At 38.3% G+C, this 22,207-nt stretch overlaps 2 protein-coding genes across 2 annotated transcripts; both read left to right on the plus strand.

Moving 5' to 3' along the window:
- The first annotated feature begins 3,019 nt into the window (after positions 1-3,019).
- Positions 3,020-5,055, plus strand: LOC107089717. The gene is made up of 2 exons (XM_015382650.1): positions 3,020-3,177; positions 3,664-5,055. The coding sequence occupies exon 2, from the start codon at positions 3,668-3,670 to the stop codon at positions 4,700-4,702; it is 1,035 nt and encodes a 344-aa protein (XP_015238136.1). The 5' UTR covers positions 3,020-3,177; positions 3,664-3,667; the 3' UTR covers positions 4,703-5,055.
- A 2,076-nt stretch (positions 5,056-7,131) lies between these two features.
- Positions 7,132-16,933, plus strand: LOC107089719. Its single transcript, XM_015382651.1, has 2 exons — positions 7,132-7,306; positions 16,126-16,933. The coding sequence occupies exon 2, from the start codon at positions 16,127-16,129 to the stop codon at positions 16,856-16,858; it is 732 nt and encodes a 243-aa protein (XP_015238137.1). The 5' UTR covers positions 7,132-7,306; position 16,126; the 3' UTR covers positions 16,859-16,933.
- Positions 16,934-22,207: the final 5,274 nt, after the last annotated feature.

The following is a 22,207-nucleotide window of genomic DNA, read 5'->3' on the forward strand; positions in this document are numbered from 1 at the left end:
TTTGGAAGATGGATTAGACAATGATCCCTGAGCTGTTCGGGGCTTGGGATACCTTTTTAGAAACTTGTCCGGTTTTGAACTTAATACCAGTACCCCTACAGTTTGTTTGGTAATCCCTGGTCTTCATGAAGCTGTTTCTTTCTAGATGTTTCCTAAAACAACTATGTGGCAAAGGAATGCTGAGGCAAAAAAGCAGCAACAGAATGGAATAAAAAGCTGCACAATAAGCATAACCTGAGAAACAAAGACTTCCGGGGCAGGTTTAAAAAAAAACAATGTGCAAATGGTCTTGAATGACAAATTTAGATTCTGGGTTCATAAAAAAACATCATGTTAAAAACCAGTCAAAGCAAATAATTCTTGATCTGATTATGAACCTCTATAACCAGCAAGTTTGATTACACTTTTCAAGGTATAGAAGAACTGCACCGGTGTGAAAACATCTTCATGTCATAAATAGTCATAAAACAGTGGATAATAACGATATGCTCTGATCGATGTATGACTCTATTGCAAACAGGGAGAGATTGCAGTGACAGAAACAGGTCAGAATAAGGAGGGAAACAAAAAAATGATCTAACAGCTGGTAAGAAGTGGTGAAGACAAGACGTGCTGTCTGCGGCCTGTTTCTGGAAACTTGACAAAAAAAATCTGTTTGGTTGCTGACAACATAGAGTGTGCTTCGAAAAACGACTTTAGCTTTAGTAACCATGTATTTAAATCAGTAACAGTGAATCAATAATTTCAAAGGACAATGGACCATTGACCTGTCCAGGTTTACCTGACTTTCACCTGGCATACTTACCCACCTTAAATTCATTCAAAGGGGAAATGATGCAATTTTCGTACTTTTACTAAGGTTAGTTTCACAAGTAAGTGATAGTTTGAACCTCAAATCAGTAAGTATTTAGTGCAGTTTGCAGAAGGTGGTATGGGTTGGTGGATTCCCTAGTAAGCACCAACCTTATTCAGTGCACTGGGTTTATCAGTCTGTGGGCTAGGGTTCACAATGATGTCACAAAGTAGAACACACTTACCATAGTCTTTGTACTTCCATTTGATGTTAAACTCATGACAATTTAGGTTAATTTATTTGAAGTCACACTAGTAAGGCTACACTAGTTAATAGAAAAATTATTAGCAGGCAATATTGTAGTCCTGCCTCCCCCCTCACTATGCTCAGATTCAAAAAGACAGATGAGAACAAAGAGCATGTAACTTTATAATTGTAAGCAATATAAGAGTGTATCAAGTTTATGTTTTTGAAAAATAATATTTTTCATGTGCTTCTGGCTGATCTTTGGGTCTTAGTGCAGAAAGGGAAAGATGATAGACGCAGATGCAAGAATGAGAACGGCACAGGTGTGGAACAAAAACCAGGAAAGAAAACAACATAAAAAGAAAAACAGACAGAATTAGATGCAATACATTTTTAAAGGTATAGTGGAGGATTATTGCAAATTTTTAAAAGACCCGTCCTCTCCACTTTAAAAAAAATTTCAAATGATTCTGAAAGCATGCACAAGTCCATTTCTCCTCGTGCACGCTCTGTTTCAAAGTTGCTGTTTGCATCGCTTTCTTTCCAAAAGAAGATTTGCAATTTTATCACTATGTCAAACTCACCACTGGTAAGTGAAAATGGAGACGAGCAAGTAGGACGGACGTACGTAAACATATCATCAGAATGATTCACAATTAGGATGACCACTTACTTTGCTGATCCACCTGGAAAAAGAACATCCTCCGCTATACCTTTAATACATAGGTGGCATAAAGGACCCAACTCTGAACTGCAAATATTATAAAAATAACACCAAGACTGAATTGCAGTTTTAGTGTTTTTCCTTTTACCTTCAAATGAGAACATATTAATGAATTCTATTAATGAAAACCATTATATTCAACTTTAAGTAAATGTGGATATTTAATTATTTTTTGAGTGCACAAGTAGATTCAATAGTTCCTTTTTTTTTGGTAAACCAAATCTCCCTCATGATGACTGAATATTTGGTGGGCTAAGCCCCTGAGGATGAGAATATCTAGCTCCGCTCCTGGTCTGCTCAGACCCAAAGAGCATCAGTGTCCCTTCAGTCCAATTTATCGTTCAGGTGAATATCCAGCTACTTATAAGGATCAACTCTGTAAACATCAGTTCCAGATGCTCATTTGGAACCCCCAAAGCCTACAAAGATATGTGTCCACTATATACTGAGTTAGACTCATGTGAGAACCTCTGCAGGCTGGGGAGTTCTGCAGTGCAGAGGGTGAGCTGATGGAGAAGTGAGTAAATGGAGAAGTTTGCAATGGAGAGGGGTGATAAGTGATGTAACCAATGCAGTAGACAGTTTTCACACAAATGGATCTGAATTTGCACGAATCAATCCACAATATGGTTCATAGCTGAGTGATTTACATATATCTCTTGTGCTTCTTTCATTTATTTCAATGGAAATTAAATGTTCTTGTCCATCTTTCAGTGGAACATGGTGTCATTACTCTGATTCTCTTTCATTTTTCTACAATGTTTTTAGATCATTTCTGAGGAAAAGTAAGTTTGGATTTGGTTTCCAAAATGCATGTTTCTAATCTCGATCTCAAAAAACGAAATTTAAAGTTTGACTGAAGACTTTTAAGATGACAAAACTGAATGAAAATAAACTTTGGTACACAAGAGAACCGGCTATGTTTAATAGATTTTTACTTTCTCTTGATTAAAGCATGTTTTGTGTTCAACACAGAACCATTGGTAAGCGAATACAAGAGAAAACAATTCGCAGAAACTTCATAAGAATATTATCTAGGACAGTGAATCCATCCAGACTCATCTCAGCATCACTTGTTGCTTTAATCGTGGCCACAACTTAACCGTGAACTTCCCTGATCGGTTTTCACAGCAAGGTAGACAGACGCGCTGTTTGGGGATCGAACGCGATTGGCTGAGAAAGGGAGGCTGAATGCGCAGCAGCAGCTGAGCGCGCTGCGCTGCGCTCAAAGTCAAAAGACTTTAGTCGCAGCTCTCTCCGGGGCTTTCACACAACCCCCATAAAGTTGTGGGTAAAAAAATCAAGGTTCTTATCAAAGTGGGCTACTTTGTATAACTGTGTGTGTGTGCCCACTGACAGCAGACTTCTTGAAACTCGCTTCAAATCCTCCTCCAGGTGCCATCCTTGGGTTCAGGTCAGTGTCTCTAAAAACTTGTTAGATCGTCAGGCTCACAATCTGTTTTTTTAAAGTTTACATGCAGCTAACTGAATACAACTTACTAAACTAATGTAATATTTTGAAATGTGTATTTCTGTATTTATTGCTGTACATTTAAAATAAATCAGATGAAATGACCATGGGTTCGTATATATATAGTGCATAGGCTGTCCTAAGGAAAATAAAGCCGGATGGTTTATTATTTAAAGTTATGCACACAGAAACTAAACATGGTTTATGGTCTTAATTAGACATATATTCACGTTTAAATGTATAAACATATTATTATAATGTCTGATTATTCGTATTATAAATCTAGTGAAGTAACTAATGATGCATCTCTAGATTATAAAATAAGAGGGTTTTTTGTTTTGCTTTTGCATGTTGAGCATGTTTATGAAAAAATTAAGAAGTGTCGTTTATAATCTCGATAGATAATGTTTATTCCTTACTGCCCATCAGTGACATGTCCACTAGGAGCCCTAAAGTGTCCGAAGCGCCTGCTTCCTGTCAGCCATCGTCCTCCTGTCTGGACAGCAGCAGAGTCCTGGACCCCGCTCCAGACCTCGGAGCGGTCCCCGTGGCGCGGCCACCACTGCTGGCACGACGCCTGGTCCGTTTACGGGCATGCCGAAGCCACCTGAGCCCCGTTAGACGCCGCAAGAGGGAGATGATTCCCGCCGACAAGAAGGATGCCTCATACTGGGATAAGAGGCGCAAGAACAACGAAGCGGCCAAACGGTCCCGGGAGAAGCGCAGGATCAACGACCTGCTGATGGAGGGCCAGCTGCTGGCTCTGAGTGAGGAGAACGCCCAGCTGCGAGCTCAGGTGCTCAATCTGCAGTACCACACTAACCTGAGTGTGGAACAAGGCAAAACTGCATCTGCATGTGCAGCATCCCCTGCATCCGTGCTGGCTTCCACGCTCCCTCTATCCCCCCACAGCCCTGCTTTCCTACAGGTGGGACTTTGGCGTCAACCTGGGATCAGCTCAGCAGCTGTTTCTGGAGTGAGGCAACGGGAAACCGCGTTGAACCACTTAGAGGGCAAGATTCCTTGTTTTAACCCAATTTATAACCCGCTAGGTCATCATTATCTTGTCACACAGGGCCCCATGCGTCTATCAGGGCCCCGGGTCCTCTCCCATGGAGAAAGTGCAGGGGTGTGCAGGCCGGCAGAGGTGGACATTGACTCCCATCGACAGGTCAACAGTGAGGACATCTCCATGTCTGCTGACGCTTCCCCTCAGCCTTTCTCAGCTCTGCCAGGGCTTCTGTCCCCATTTGACCCACAGCATCATACCTCCACCGTTCCATACCCACATCCGAACTGGGTGCTACCTCATCTGAACCACCCTGCAATGTGGCGCCCCTCGTATCTACAGAAACCCACCGTCTACCCAGGCCGGTCCGTTCAGATGCAAGGGAGGCATGCCCAGGGTGTCGGCGTGGAGGAGCACATCCAAAGGAGATTGATGAGCCGCTTGAGTACGGAACAATGAGAGCAAGAGGGACACATGCAGCTGAAATGTGCAAATATGCAAAGGGTGATGCTTTGGCAAATCTGTTTAGAAGAAAATGCGCCAAAACAAGTTTTAAAATTGATACATATGCAAGTTTTTTTAAATGTTGTTAAATTGACATTGCCTAAATCCTGCAGGGTAGAAATGTAGCATATCCGGAGCGCATTTAATGTATGGTTCCCTTACAGCCAAATTGGTTCACATAAACCGATTTTCTGTGGCTTTTTTGAGGTTTTTATGCTTTTGTTGGTAATAAAGTTACATGGTTTAGAGGTTTTATTAACAAAATCATTAGTACCTTTGTGCTTAATAATCAAATTAAGCGTGACATATTCCGGTCTTTTTGGTGGAATAAAAATAATCACTTTAATTGTTTTTCATTTGATTCATTCAATTTGTTTTTTTTCTTCATTTTCTACATGTCTTTAAAAAAAAAAAAAAAAAACTTCTTAAACTGCGCCAGTGAAACCGAGTGCTGCAGTAATTGGTCTTCCCCTTGATCCCCACTGCGTGTTTCCCCAGCTCACTTTCACTCAATGGAAAGACAAACCTTCAACCGACCTGCCCAACAGTTTAACGAAAAAACATTCCGCCCTGAGCAAGCTCCGCAGCTTTCATATAAAAGTGGGAAGCAACCAAAAAAAAACCGAGATGCTGCTGGAAACTGAGAAAAAGTATTCCTTCCCCCCCGTTTTATATCAACGTTGAATTCTGATGCAAGAGGAAATATATAAAGTTTAAAGATCCACATTTTATTTAACACATTCGATACAAATTTGGATTTCGTTTACCCGCATTGTTTATTATTTTTGGTAAAGTAGATTTTTTTTTCTCAAAACCCTGCATGTCATTATAGTAAGCCTTCAAAACCATGTATAGATTTTTTATTAGTTTCTAATTTAAATATTCTTAGGCAAGAAACAAATATAATTCAGTGTTTTCTCGACCTCTGTGGAATATAACATACTGTAGTGTGAGATGTCAGGGAGTGTCCAGCAGAGGGCGCTACAACACAAGAAGCATTTCGCACTTATTGCCATCTGACCATTTGCCCCTGTTGGAGTTGTTGCTCTGCATAAATTAAAAACGCAGGTTTCAGTGGTCAGCTTATTTTGCAGCTTTAATGTTTAGGTTTAAAGTTAAATTAATTAAACTATCATGATTAATTTAAGTCCAAAATGCCTAAATTTAATGCAGCATCACATCCATCCATCCATTTTCTTACACGCTCGTCCCGAGTGGGGTCGCGAGGGGTGCTGGTGCTTATCTCCAGCAGTCAATGGGCGAGAGGCGGGGTACACCCTGGACAGGTCGCCAGTCCATCGCAGATGCAGCATCACAATTTATCATTTTTATTTTTTTTTCACGTATACTCAAAGACCACATACAGGTATTTAAGGTATTTTCTTAAATAGAAGATATGTTTTGTAATAGCATTTACAATATGTTAATATTTCATTTAGACTTGTTATTACTGTTATACTTCATTCAACTTATCTGTTGCACATCCTAAAAAAGATTGAATAAAGATAGATTCTATTTTGTGTTGCACGTCCATAACTACACTTATGTTACATTATCCCAAATTTTAAAACTATAAAAGGTGGAAAAATTAATTACCTCAATGTAAAATCTTTCTGAGATATGCAACATTGTCTATGCAGAGATATATAGTAAGGACAGAATAAAAGGCTCCAGTTGTGCAAATTTAAGTTGCTATAACTGTGAATTGACTGAACGTTTGCCTGTTACATCTAAGCTAGTAAGAAGAGTTTTTTTTCTTAAAAAAGCAGAAACACACTTGCAAACATGTTCTGTCACCTTTGACATCTACACAGATAACTAAATAGTTCTGTTTTTTTTCTGCGAATCTGAAGGCAACAAGATTTATTTAAAACTGCTGCAGAAAAAATACCTACTTAGATCACTCTCATCTTCACTGAGCCACAGTAAGTCAAAGCTTTGGGTTCTGTCTCTTTTACTGCAGCAACCATAACTCTAAAGCGGAAAAAAAAAAACAAGAATTAGGTCAAAATCTGAACTGTGAAGTCATTGGACAGAACTTACAACTTAATATAAAAAAATGCAGTTTAAGTTTACATAGCAATTCTGTAAAGACTCTATGCTTGTCTAAAGATTATATTAACCTACTTTTTCCCAACTCTTAGACTATAAAAGATATATCTATGAACTAAATGCTTATTACTAAACTCATGTACTTTTATGGTGCAATGCACAGAATGTGTCTAAAATTGACAGCAGCGTTGCAGAGGGAAGACCCCTGTGTTGGAAAGCCACTGATACCACAGTATGATTATGATCAAGGGGGGAGTCAGTTACTTTTCATGTGACAACAGAGGTGGACAGTCAGACTTAAGTACAGGAAAACAACACAAGGGTGAGAGAAAGCTTAGAAAGAAAGAGGTGAGCAGCAAGCTACTGCGATATCTCCTTTGGCACATGTGAGCCTTATTACCTGAAACAGTCTCAGAGTAGAGTTAGGGACCTAGCTCAGACTCTTATGTTCAGTGAGACCACGCTCAACTCTGCATAAGGTTCACCAACAGCTTGTGGTGTTTGAAGGTAAGGCTGACATTCTGCTCACAATAACCTTGGGAAGGATAGGGTTAAAGCAATAGTGACCAAAAATCATCATACATTTCTTATGTATTTATGAGCATTAACTTGTGACTGCAACTCAGTGTAGTTAGATAAGGTGAGAAAACCAAGTCACGTCCGCAAACATAAACCAAATATGTTATTCAAGTGCAATCAAAAGTGGTGTTCAGTGGTTTGGTAACTTATAATATATTGTAGCATCAAACTTGAATGTGTTTTCTCATGGTCATGTGTTAGATAAAAGGAATTATCAACTATTAAGTGTTAGGTGGTAGAAGAGGAAGTATCTCTGTGCTTTGCAAGGCTGGACGGGATTACGCAAAAGCGTTTATATGTATTTGTTTGTTTCTTTAAGCAAAGAACAGTAAAACACACTTTTACACAGGTGATCATTAATTATTTTTTAATTTCTCATTCGGTATAACAAAAAAGAGCATTGTTTTTTGTTTTGTTTTTGTTTACAGTTTTTACACCCATACAGGGTTTCTCTTAAAGATACTTTCCATCAATTTTCTTTAATCTCTTCATATATTGATAATAAGCTAATAAGAAAAAAAAATATAGATGTAGAACTTTGATCTACTGCACAGCAAGGCTTAAATAGTGGATCAGCGTTTACGAAGATAATGCTCATCTGCGAATAGTAGCGCAATCATTTTTTGATTAACTTGTTCAATGCTGTAATTATTGCATTTATTTCTTATAAATGTGATATTGTTTGTGGCATATCAGACAAGTATTGATCTTAAATCACAAGTTCAGCTTCCTTAATACATTTCGCATATTTTTTAGTTTATGTTATTGCACGGTCTAAAGATCCACTCTGGAATGCATCCAGAAAGAAAAAGGCAAATAAAAGGTCAGCTTTCAAAGTGTTCCTTGGCTTAAAAGAGGTGTTATTTACAGCATTACAATGTGTGGCATAAAGTAAAGGGGACCTTTTATAAATATCTTTTTGCATTTGAGCAGCCCATCCGCTAAGTGAAAACCTACAGAAAAGCTTATCTGAATATAACAGTGTTATAGATATTTGAATGAGAAACCTCATTTCATCAGTGATTTATTATGTACTCTTAGTAAAACTTATGGCAATGAGCCTGAATTTAGTAAATATAAAACCTGCTTTTATTTTTCCATTTTCCTTATGTTTTCATATATGAAGATTGTCACAACCCATTGAGTGCTTTTTATTTTTCATTTTTAGAATTTTCATAACATTTGGGGACAATTCATGACAAAATAAAATAAAAAAAAAACTGTATGTATTTAAAGGCAGTTTTAATCTGCTTAACTTCTTGCTGTATTTTCAACTTTAAGCCAATTCTACAATGAGGCAAAATCGACATATTATTAGTATTATATTATTTTAAATACATATTAGCCATTCCACATATACCAGGGTAGCTTTACTCTATGAACACTATATCTAAAGATGAGTCTGGTATCAGAGATGACAAGTTGCTTTTATAAAATATGAACCCCTGTTTGTATGGCCTTCGATATTTTGGATTATTTGTAGGGGTACCCGAATGTGTCTGTATGCAGCACTCAACACTCAAACAACAGCATGGGTTTCTATTACTAACTAATGTATTTTTTATAAGTAGGGTAGTCTATGGACCCTTTACTTCTCAAAATCCGTAATGCATTCACCGCTATTGATGCAAACTGCTGTTGACTGGCATTCTTCTTCTATGCATAGTCAGACATGTAAACACATTTCTGTGGTTCTTAGACATTTGTACTGATTAGCTGGAAAGAGCAGAAGAGACGTTAAAACAATGTTATTACATCTGTGCAATTATTAAATTGGTTAGTCCTTGATAAGCCGAACAGAGGAGAGGTACTAAAAGCACGCTTTTCCAACCCTGTCCCAAAGTGACAACTTTGCAGGTGGGGGAAATCATTAGAGTGTAGAGAATAGTCCCTGAAGATTATTTTGAGAAATGCACAAAGTGTATTAGAGACCAAAGGCAACCACCTTCCTGGAATGAGAGACCACAGCCCGGTTCTGGCATGCATTCACATTTAGCAGTGAGGAAACTACAGATTATACCAATCAGAAAAGCAGAATGTTAGATAGTGTTCAAGCACTGAAGGAATCTATGCGGACAGCTATGGAATATAACCCTAATCAGTCAGAGGTAGAAAAGCTGCTGATAAAAGAGAGAACCATATATTCCTATGATTGAGACTTCAGTAATAAAGCCATAACTTTTATTATTTTCTGCATAAAAACAAAATAAAATTAGAGACAGCAAATGTGATTAAAAATGTCAAAAACAAATTGTAAGCTGTACTTGAAGTACCTTGAACTGTACTTGATCAGAAGCTCCTTAATTAATATTTCCATTTTTGACATTTCCAAACTGAAATTTCAGAGAATACGAAAAGAAAGGAGAGCCTTCTTGCTAATTCCCCAGTATCTGTCCCACGGCATGATGGTGCCACGACACGACCACTGTATTTCAGCAATGGCATGATGATCGTTAAATGGCCTAATACTCTTGTTATGCTACTGTATGCAAACATCGTCATGTGCTAATCAATAATACAATAACATAGGCAGGGTTTTATATTTATCAGTTTTCCTTTACTTTAATGTTTCATTACTTTACTTTAATTTTTAAGATCTTTTCATAATGATCGGCAGCTTATAAGAGGTCCTTTATCTCTGATTATTAACTTTGGCTGCACAGGCACATGCTAGAAGATGGCTAATTCAAGGAAAACTGCTGTTTTATTTTGTTTTGTTTTTTACCACATTATTGAAGTTTATTTCTCATTAATTACTTTTAAAACCATATTGTGACTGAGATTGTTGCTTTTACACTATTTCTACTTTTTCTTTAAAAATATTTAATGTTTCCTTTCAGGATTGAATGCAACTATCCAAACTGTGATGCACTTAAAGTCGAAATGTAGCACTGGATCCTTGCATTCATCCCCAAACTCTCTGTCTGCTTTTTTAAAAACCGCACATTAAGTAAGGAGAGCTTATAAAGACACCTGTTTTTCCTTTCTAAATATAAATGATAATGTGAGTCACTCTATTGTAATATACCTAATTTAGACCTAAAACAACTATTTTGAAGTTGGTATAAGGATCAGTACAGTACAGCACAGTGCAGTACACAAGCCTTTATTTGACAGCACTAAAAGCTCATTTAAATATAATTCTATGAAGAGTATGATAGCAATGTAAGTGGCATTTAACTAGAAACTATTTAAGTAAACACACAAAATATGTTTTGTTGCAATACTTTATGTAAATTAAAGCTATTAATGGGGAAAATGGTTCAGAAAACGTTACAAAAAACAGCAAAAAGAACAATACGCTGCAAATAGTTGGAGCCGTAAAAGTGCTTGTACAATCAAATTAGAGCTGCAAGTTTAAGAGTTAAAAAATGTGTGTGAAGTCGCAAATGTGTGTTAGGTTGCTCAAATTTTCCTTGATGACAGTTTCAAACAAACACTAACAGAGTATAATCAGGTCATAGTCATATATATTAGAAGCAGCAAGGCCTTCCTATGAGACGTTATTTTAACAATGACTGGCAGCACATAGAGCAACAAAACAACAGATGGCAGAATGCATGGAAACGGATAGACACCAAAAGAAGAAGTTTGAAAGTTCCTTACTAAAAAGCAGACTGGCTATAATTAGTCAATAAGAAACAGGTGCAGCACGGGTGGAGAGCAGGCTCAACCTCAAGAGAGTTTTCACTCAGGAACCCTTTTTTTTATATTCTCTTCATCTGTGTCTCCCCGAGTGATTATTGTTCTCACTCTTCCTGTTGATGCTTTTTTAAATATACAACAGTCAGAGTGTCTCAGTAAACATGCAGGTGTGCAGGGTCTCTCAAACATAACCCCCCACAGGCAGAGGGTATGCATTCTTGCTGGGCATAGGTTTGAATATTTTTAACCTGATGTGTTTTCTCACCACCACACACAGGGTGCTTGGCTGGTCTTCTTTTAAACTCTGGCTTTGATGCATGAGGCACTGGGTTGCAATTGCATGCTAATAATTCACAACAAGACAGCAAGCAAAGCTTGAAAGGACAAAGAAACTAAACTTATATATAAAGACACATATTTTAAACAAACCGTTTTTATTTTGTATTAATACTTTGCTCCCAAGAGAGGACTATGTGCAACATACAGAGTGGCAGTTGCAAGCCTTCGATGTGCCCATGATGTCAAATTGAAATTACTTTACAAGTATAAAGGTGTGAAGAAAACATTGATAGTTGAAATGACATAGCCTTAAAGTCAGTGTGTGATCACAAGCAGAGTGTGAACACTATGGTTTCAAGATGTATACCCATCTTGCAAGGCTTCCCAGAAAGCAGCTCATAAATCTACGTTGATGAGTGCGAGTGTGCTAGAAGTTGTCAATATTTAGTTCCAGCTGATAAAGATATAATCTCAGTTGGGAGGCTTTTAATCCAAATGTTAAAGGGGAATGCCATTCTTTTTTTTACATTGGGCCCTTGATTTTACATTATTACATCATGTTCTACTCACTCATATGAGTTTTGTGTCATTTGAAGCCATTCTGAAGATATTCCGTTAGGTTATATTCAAGTAACGTCTTCCTATGGGCAACGAGTTCAAGGCACAAAATAAACTGTTCATAATTTATCATTTATGGTACGCCAGCATTCATAACATGTAGGCGAATCACTGTCCCCCAGACATCCGCTGTTATTTATATTTTTTTTAAAACAAAGCAGTGTGTATGACGTCATCCGCACGCCGGACTGGAGTTGTGACAGGCAGCCCGGGCCACAGGCGGCTACGCTCTACCCCTTCTATTCATTTGGCTAGCTACAGTAATCTGAATCGTTCAATTCAATTTCAACAGCGAGATCATCTTTGGTAGTAGCACTAGACATCTTCCAGGCATATGAGTAAAACTAGCAGCAGTTCAGCGGACAGGATGAAGGAACGGTAGCCGGCGCGTGCGGATGACGTCATACACACTCCGCTTCGTTTTTAAAAGATATAAATATAAAAAATATAACCGCGGATGTCTGGGGGACCTTGATTCGTCAACATGTTATGAATGCTGGCGTACCATACTGTAAATGATAGATTATGAACAGTTTAGTTTGTGCCTTCAACTCGTTGCCCATAGGAAGACGTTACTTGGATATAACAAAAACCAAATATCTTCAGAACAGCTCCAAATGACACAAAACTCATATGTGTGAATAGAACATGATGTAATAACGTAAAATCAAGGGCCCAATGTAAAAAAAACGGCGTTCCCCTTTAAGCTTAAAGCAGGTTAAATCAAGTAATTAAAATAGAGTATATAGGTGGGATTAAGTGGGAAAAAACAGCAAAAAGAAACAGACCTTAGAATGACCCCTTGATATCATTCTGACTGGGTCTGGTCCAAGGGTGAAACACATAAGCAACCAAACGCCTTTATGTAAAGTTCCAGGGAAACTTTTTGGCAGCGGAAAACCCTGAACTTTATCCAGTTCTTCCTTTCTGCACTTCCTGTTCTTTAGATGAAGAAAATATGAACCTAAAAAATTAATAATTAACTTAGAAGGTTGATATATTTAAACAACTCATACAGTAAAATCCCCATCTCTCACCAGCCCCTCATACACCTGGGCAGGGTGGGTGGATCTTTAATCACAAGCTCAGTTCCTCTACCGATAGCCCGGATTTAGAGGGTTCTTCTCAGTATCCTAGCTGTCCCTAGAGGTGCGCATTTATGGACTGAGATCTCTGATGTTTCTCCAGGCATCTGTTGCAGCCACTTCTCCACTGTGGGCCTACTGCCCCCAGTGCTGCAATAACAAAAGGCAGTTCAATCTTCAAAACTCACACGAAGAGAAAAGACAGTTAGGAGAAATTTATTGATTGACAGGGAACACAGTAAGAGTCCGGAAAGAATGACACTCTGATAAAGCTTTAGCTACGATGACGCAGGAAGGGCTGGAGGTGTGTTGAAACAGTGTCATCTGAATGAAGTCACACAGCGCAACCCACCCACCACCTTCGCACAGGAGCAGACTAGGGCGGATCGAGGCCTTTGAAGATGAGCAGATCGGTGCAGCATCGTGAGAGCTATAGTTAAACTGACAATGCCTACGTGCGTGCCAGTTGGATGTTGTAATACCTCAGGTAAAAGGGAAAAAAATTAGGATGCCGATTGGGTTTGGTGGAGGAGTGGTTCAAAGTTGATTGGCTGTGTCGCAGGTGGATGTTGGAAAGCAATTAGCTTCCACCTAGGCTCCATTACTGTTTCCTTCACCTTCTAGGCTCTTTCTCAGTCTTCCCTAAGCTATTGGTATTTTTCCAGTTTATCATGTTCTTTTCCCTCCGATGTTTCAATCATTTTGGTTGCCACATCAATCACTATGACTGTCCTCAGCTCAAAGATCACGTCTGGTTGGTTGGCCACAACCATTTGGTCCGTTTTATCTGGAATCCCCACAGGATCTTAGCTCTGTCATTCTCCACTACCTTGGGAGGTGGCTCCCATTTTGACCTGGGGGTCTCCAGTTTGTATTCTGCACAGATGTTTCTGTACACTATACCAGCCACGTTCCATGTATTCCCTTCCTGCCAGTATTACACACCCTGCTATAGGATGCTGGATTGTTTCTGGGGTCTGTTAGCAAGGCAGCACCTGGGATCCTTTTGGTATGGTAGATCTATTTGTCAGGTATAATGATAATATATTATTGAAATTTATTGATCTCACATTGGATTTAACCCATCCCCTTGGGGAGCAGTAAGCTGCCCTCGTGGGGTGCCCGGGGAACAGTGTGGGTTTAAGGAACTTGCTCAAAGACTCAGAGTGGCAATCTGTGGGAGTGGGGCTCGAACTCAGAACCTGCTGCCCCTCTGCTGCCATGATCAGTAACTCTATGCTATCCTTCAGCCTGGCCTACTCTCTCTCTCTCTCTCTCTCTCTCTCTCTCTCTCTCTCTCTCTCTCTCTATATATATATATATATATATATATATATATATATATACACACACACATGAGAGAGAGAGGGTTGGAGGCATTCTAAACAGTAATTTTGCAAGCATATATTATTGCATACTTATTAGAATTACTCCAACTTGACCAGTACCACAGCCCATTGACTTTAAATATCAATAAAACCTTTACACATCGAAAATGCGAATAAGGAAAGACTTATGTACTCAGTGTTTCCTGTTGCATTTCTCAAGTGGTCTAGACAGGTGGGAGGTGAGAATGGGTCAGGCAACTCAAAGATGTCGATCGTGAATGATCGTGCTCAGTTACAGTGCCTGCACCACAGTAGCCTTGATGGGTTTTTTGGAGCTGAAAAAAAAAAAAAAAAAACTTAGTTCTGTTCTACATGAAGAAACTCTTAAACATGCACATGATTCATGGCTTTATAAAAATAATATTAGTGGAATTCAATTCTTTGGGATAATTATTTCTAAGTATATTATTATTTCTTCTATAAAATATAAAATGTCATCTGGATAACATATCCAAAGGTGTTTTTTAGCATGGACCACCTAATACACATTTCATCAACTGTAATTTGTAATTTCGCCCCAAGTCAATTTTATTTTGCGCTTTTTTATAGCTGGTCTACTTCACTGATTTTCAGTAGGTAGAAAAAAGGAGCACGAAATAAAGAGCACAACGTTCTCAGTCAAATTTCTGACCACACTACTGCATAGAGATATATTGTGGTGCGGTGCTCTGAAAGGCTTTATTAAACACAATCACTGAAAATAGCATGCATCAAACACTTCAGCTTTAGTTTTACTGAATCTCAGGATTGGGTTTGACATGGCTGACCATAAAAGTTTTAGCTTGGACTGAATAACACTTCATGTCTAGCCTGTGCCAGTTGGAAGTCATAAATTTCAGCATAAAAACAAATAACAAATTATAATTAGGGTACCATTTTTAGCCCTCCTTTACTAAAATATATAGATTTTTGATTGATTGACTAATTGACTGATTGCCTTTACTGATCTCACAGTAGAGTAATTTACTCGTTACATTGGCTCAATAGTCAACAGTTGGATTTATTTAACAGGATTATTATGCAGGGTTATTGCAAATTGTATTAAATGGGTATTTGTATAAATGGGTATTTATATATATATATAGTTATTGCACAGGTTATCAAATACAAAAACAGGTTATTGCACAGAGTATAAAATAGTAATTTCACATTACATATTGCACAAGTTATTGCCATTATAGTGACGCATTGTGGTTTGATGGCAGGAGGGATGACTGGCCTGCGGTAGCACTTTTTACAAAAAGGGTGTAAAAATCTTTCACTGAATGATACGATCTGAGGTGAGAGCAAAAAAATAAAGCCAGTACCAGGACTGAAAAAGCAGTAATGGTATATTTTAAACACGGGGTGGTTGGAGTAAAGCCAGGCCAAGTGGAGCTGGTGGAAAAGAGGCATATTACTTATTTAGTATAGTTTGCAATTTGTTAACTTTTGTAGAGTGTGCAAAAAAACTAACCCAAAAAAATGACGAGCTATGATTTTCTTACAAAGCATAGTAAACTATGTCTGTATATTTTAGCTCTACTGTAAAACTATACCTAGCTATTAAAACAGTTCATCTTTAAACATTAGAAAAAAATGTTTTCAGTTCTCTGTTTTCAGCATGTTTCTGTTACACTTTCTCAGATGATTGGGTGTGGTATAGTGGAGGGGCAGATGTAGAGCCTTACCTAGGGGGGTTTGATCTGTGCATTTCTGTAAATAATCATCTCCTCTTTACTTTTACCCTTAGCATGGAGTCCCTTTCCCTTCCTTTCCAAAGAGGTCAAGAGAGCCCCGTTTTACATGTGGAAAGTGATCTGGTGCGTAAAGGACCACGTCGCAAAAGGGAATTCATACCTGAGGAGAAGAAGGATGCCTTCTATTGGGAAAAGCGTCGCAAGAACAACGAGGCAGCCAAAAGGTCCCGGGAGAAGAGGAGGTTGAATGACTATGCCCTGGAGACACATCTAATGGCTTTGAAAGAAGAAAACGCCAGACTTAGTGCTGAATTGATGGCCATTAAACTTCACTTTGGTCTGTCCCAATCCTCAGCCTACACGGCTCACCAAAGCAACCAGCTACATCCCCACAGTAGCACCACACCCAGCACCTTTCACCAATCCCTGCAGGGGAACTCCTACTGGGGTGCCAGAGATTCTTCTGTTGTGTCGGGCCATCAGTCTTTCAACCCATTTTTAGTCCCTGCATACTCCCTTCACACATTGAGGGGATATTCTTACCTAAACAGATCTGGTACTAGTGGATCTAGTGTTCTAGCTCCTCTTGTCCTTCCTCAAAATCTACTGCCACCCTATACACCCTTTCCTGGCGTTCCTCTTCTGAAGCCCTTTCCCAACCGAGCTACTTCTGATGAAGAGGAGGAGCAACAGGTACCGGGGGTGCTGCACGGATCCGCTCCACATCACAAAGCTGGCACAAGGAGAGACAAATCTTCTCCACAAAGGCAATACATCTCAGACTGACAAGTAAAGAGGGATTATTTGAACTTCAGTGAAACTTACTTGTTACAAGGCTATTTTTAACTAACATCTTTGAAATATTGCTAAAAAATCATTTAATTTGATGCCACACAATTCTATTTAAAACAGAAAAAGAACACACTGTTGACATATCCTGCAGTGAACAGTCTATCATCTTCTGCTGTGCCAGAATATACAAGAAGATGACCGTTTACACTACATATTGACCCCGCCCCCAAAAATGTGTAAATGTATAAAAAAAAAAAAAAAAACATGCTCATCATGCATCTCTGACCTCTGCAGCTTACAGCCTGTTCTTGCTTTAAGATTAAAACGCCGTCTTTATAAATAGCTGCGGTTCTAGACATAACCTTTCTGCACATCTGCTATAATACAAACTGTGAATTACCTAAAGGGACTTTCAGCTTACCAAATTTCTCCATGCAGCTTAAGTATTAGCATATTTACCACATCTGGTGGTTGATCAAAACTGACAAGTGGACTTCTAAACCCACAGCTGTTGAAGCCTAGTTGAGTATTTCTATGCATTTTACCTAATTCTGATAATAAAAAATGTGTTTTAATACATTACATTAGGCTCAAATTATGCAGTAAGTAGAAGAAAGAGATATAATTTCTTAGAAGTTTGGTTTTTCTAGTGTGGACACATTTAGTCATCTGTTTCAACCCCATTACCACAGCGTGTTTGAATGTTTTAGTGTTAAATGCAAACAGGATTTAAATTGTGTTGTAAAGATTCAAATAAACAGAAGTTTGAAACTGTTAAATACTTGTATTTTTTTTTTTTTTTACTAATTTCACAAATTCTTTAGGGGAAAAACGGGTTTACAGTAAAAATCTGATTTATCATTGAAATGTTATTCCTGTGGTTCAAAAAAAAAAAAAAAAAAATGTTCTGTTTTTTTTAATGAGTTTGACTTTCAGCTATTTAATGCCTAAAGAAACCTAAAGAAGAAACATCTATTATATCACAAAATTTAGTTTTAATACAAAAGGGTTATGATATGATCTAAATTATCATGGAGATAACAGATGACAGGTGTCTTTTAAACCAATAATTTAGAAATCCCAGCATAGTATATTAAAGGTCAGCAAGAAATGATCAATGGATCATTATCTATTCATTTTCGTCTTGATCACTGAGTCCAGAAATTCTTGCCATTCTTGCCCAATACATTAGGCAAGGCAAGGCAAATTTATTTGTATAGCACATTTCAGTACAAAGACAATGCAAAGTGCTTTACATGATTAAAATGTAGGACAATAAAACAGAATCAAAGCAAGTAGGAAAAAAAAATAAATAAAAAATGCAGAAACAAAAAAGAACAAAAAAACAGTTGGACTAAAGAAAATAAAAAAAAGTTGAACTAATGATGTTTCAGTTGAACTGTTTAACGAGAACAGTCGAAGGCAATCCTAAACAAATATGTTTTTAGTCTTGATTTAAAGGAACTCAGGCTTTGCGCACTTCTACAGTTTTCTGGAAGTTTGTTCCAGATAAGTGGAGCATAGGAACTAAATGCTGCTTCTCCATGTTTAGTTCTGGTTCTAGGTATGCAGAGCAGGCTGGAGCCAGAAGACCTGAGTGGTCTGGAGGGTTGATACACTGATAGCAAGTCTGTGATGTATTTAGGTGCTAAGCCATTCAGAGATTTATAGACTAATAGAAGTATTTTAAAGTCTATTCTCTGAGATACAGGGAGCCAGTGTAGGGACTTTAGAACCGGGGTGATGTGCTCTACTTTCTTAGTCTTAGTGCTGACACAGGCAGCAGCGTTCTGGATCAGCTGCAGCTGTCTGATCCACTTTTTAGGCAGACCTGTGAAAACACCGTTGCATTAATCAATTCAACTAAAAATAAACGCATGGATTAGTTTTTCCAGATCATGCTGAGACATTAGTCCTTTAATCCTGGAAATGTTCTTCAGGTGATAGAAAACTGACCTTGTAATTGTCTTTAAATGCTTTTGGAGGTTCAAGTCTAAATCCAGCACTACACCTAGATTTGGGGCCTGATCAGTGGTTACTAGCTGAAGGACTAAAACTATGTGCTATCTTTAGATCTCTCCTCTATTGGTCAAAGATTATTACTTCAGTTTTGTTGTTATTCAGTTGAAGAAAATTATTGCACATCCAGTCATTGAGGGGAGCATGTAGATATTGAATAGGAGGGAACCCAGGATGGACCATTGGGGGACCCCACATGTGATTTTTGTCATCTCTGAGGTAAAGTTACCAACTGATACAAAAAAGTCCCTGTCCTTTAAGTATGATTTAAACCAGTTGAGAGCTGTACCAGAGAGGCCGACCCAGTTTTCCAGGCTAACAGGATGGGGTGTTCGACAGTATCAAATGCTGCACTGAGGTCCAATAGTACTGTACCAGCACTGTGGTTCTTCTGCAGTCTGTATTTATACAGATTTTTGTATTTATATAAATAGAGTAGCATCTCACTCCTGACACATCCGGCAGTGACGTCATGGTGTGGTAAGCCTTGCGTCATTCTCCCCGCTTTACAAGCAAAATCAATGGGAGCAACTGGAGACCCCTGCAATCAACAAAAATTATTTAAAGTTTCGAGAGGACTTCACCATTGAAATTCGTGAGAGCTAAAGTTAAACTGACAATGCCTATGTGCATGCCAGTTGGATGTTGTAATACATTGGGTAAAAGTGAAAGAAAATTGTTATTTCATCTTTCCAATTCATGATCCACCGTGGGTTTGTCGTTGGATTGCCAACTTGAAGAGGGAGGATTTGGCATCAAACATTTGGCCAGAGACAAAACACGTAATATGTAGCCAACATTTTCAAGATGACTTGGTTAAAAGCACATGGTGACAAACACCAGATACAGCATTGGGACTTGATCAACAGCCGATACCGCACCGTGACATCACCAACCGAGAGGTGGCAGTAGTGTTCTTTGACAAACGTGGATGTCTCCGGTTATGCACATTCAAATGAAATTACTCTTAATAGAACACAGTTATCATTTGTTGATCAGTAAGTAATAATTTCATATTTAATGTACTTTCAGAAGTTTGAATTCTGAATATGACCAGACTTTTCCTTTAAGGCAAAATGAGGTAAAGTTGAATTGAAGGTTGAAAATAAGTGCACTAGCAGCAAGGAAAAGAACTGGCTCAAGAGGATTACAAAGCAAAACCCAGAGATCTAGGGGAATGTGAAAAGTTGGGAGCTGTGGATGCACCCAGGTGTCACTAAATGAATCCAATACTTGGGTTCTATTGATGCACTGCTTAACCAGAAGCAGCTTTAGAAGTATCTTAGAGCTCAGGAGAAATTGGACGGGGTGTTGTTCACTAGGCCACAGTCCCATTTTTCATTAAAAAAGGATAATGCATTTTATTTGGATATTATATCCTCTATTGATGTTACAGAAGATTGCAACTTTCTAAGAAAACATATTTGGATTTTCATCTGCTATAAGCCATTATCATCTGTAGGGACAAAACCATGAGATATTTACAGATAGAATACTGAACCGTATTGAGAGCAAACACACATAGATGTCGCTCTTTTGCTTTGCTTCAGGATCTGTGATGTATCTGATTAGGCCTGGAAGCAACGAACCAATTGAATGTCTTCTGGCGAAAGTACCTCATTCTTCAAACTCCAACCTAAAGATTACAGCTGCTTCAAAGAGAAAGCTATCTACAGTACACTTTTCTCTCTCTGAGTCTTACCAGGTTTCTAGTAAGTAAACCCATGTCATAACTTTTTAAGGTTATGACAAAGGTGTAAACAGCAACATGGTGTTGATGCATGTGTGCTTTCTGATCTACTCATCACATTTAACTGCTAAATAGGACTTAAGAGTCAGTTTAAGACAAGTATCTTTATGACTGCTAGGTAACTATCTCTTTGTCTAGGCAGCTTTCTAGGTCTCAACCATTAATAATTTTTTTGTTTTGGTTATTCCCTCAGGGATAATCGAATAATGTTAAGAATCAGTTACCCAGAAAGTTTTGACTTCTGATTGGCCCGAATCATTTAACAACATACTATTCTGACAAATAATGTTTTTTTTACTTCTCTGATTTGCATTGTGTATTGGTTTGAACACATTCTTCTTTTCTAATTTATTCTAAAAGCAAAGCTAATTAGACATCATTTCAAATTATTCAAGAAAAACTTTGTTTTCTTTAACATAAAATGGCGCATGACGCACTGGATAGCACTGCTGCCTTGCAGCAAGAAGGTTCTGGGTCAGTCCAAAAACATGACTTAGGTTAGGTGTGAGTGTCTGCGTGAGTGGTTGTTTGTCCTGTTTGTCTCTGTGTCCCCCTGCGATGGACTGGCGACCTGTCCAGGGTGTACCCCGCCTCTCCCCCGTAGACAGCTGGAGATAGGCGACCCCACTGGGGATTAAGCAAGTTAGAAGATGAAAATCCAAGGCAAACTTTGATATCAATGCGTGATTGTGTTGACAATAGGTCTCAACAATTTTTATGTTTTTCTTAATTTTACAGTAGTATCATTTTTATTAAATAATTCTTACATTGTTTTTAATGGACATTGTTGTGAATTCATTCCATGTAAAGAGTTCATTTTGTAACCATGGTTTAAGCTTAAATCAAACTTCGATCTGCTTTCCTAACAGGCAGATTGCTGGGTTTGTGTTTGAGAACAACGAGTGATAGTCCAAACATTATTGACTAAATTACCAAGTTACAGTATTATCCAGATTAACAGAAAGCAGCACTTGCAATTTATTGTATGTTATGAATCTATAGTTAAGATTTCAATGTTATTTATTGAAATAAATCAACCTATCAGTGACATTATCATTATTTGAGGTGAACATGTCTGTTTTGATCAGCCTTACCACCCCTACACACTCGGGTGCTGCGTTTTAGTGAATAAACTACATAATGAGTAGGTTTAAAGTCTGCTGTGGTGAAATTATTTTTAGTCAAACAAACCAAAGACTGAAAAAAAATCAAAACAGAAGGAGCAGCAGACCTCTCCCCTCCCTCTTCTATCTCTTGGCTGTTTAAGTCAGTAGCAGCTCAGGAAGCAGCAGGTTCCAGGCTCTTACTCCAACACTGCTGAGAGCAACATTGCTGCTGGGTTGGGATGCCGTCTGTCCTGCTGCCTCATTTATAAACAAAGACTGTAAGCCAAAAACGTACTTCTTTGGTTCTGCAGGAGTATCATCGTAGAAATAGATGAGTTTTAAAAGGTGGTTAGGGAGATGTAGCAAAGGTAATGATGGAGAAGGCAAGTTCACCAAGTATCAGATTATTTTTTCTAGGATGAAAGGATACAAATTCTACTAGGAAGCTACTATAAGAGACAGGAAGCC

The sequence above is a fragment of the Cyprinodon variegatus genome, unplaced genomic scaffold (assembly GCF_000732505.1).
Source record: "Cyprinodon variegatus isolate N-32 unplaced genomic scaffold, C_variegatus-1.0 Scaffold261, whole genome shotgun sequence".
In the NCBI taxonomy this organism is placed as follows: Eukaryota; Metazoa; Chordata; class Actinopteri; order Cyprinodontiformes; family Cyprinodontidae; genus Cyprinodon; species Cyprinodon variegatus.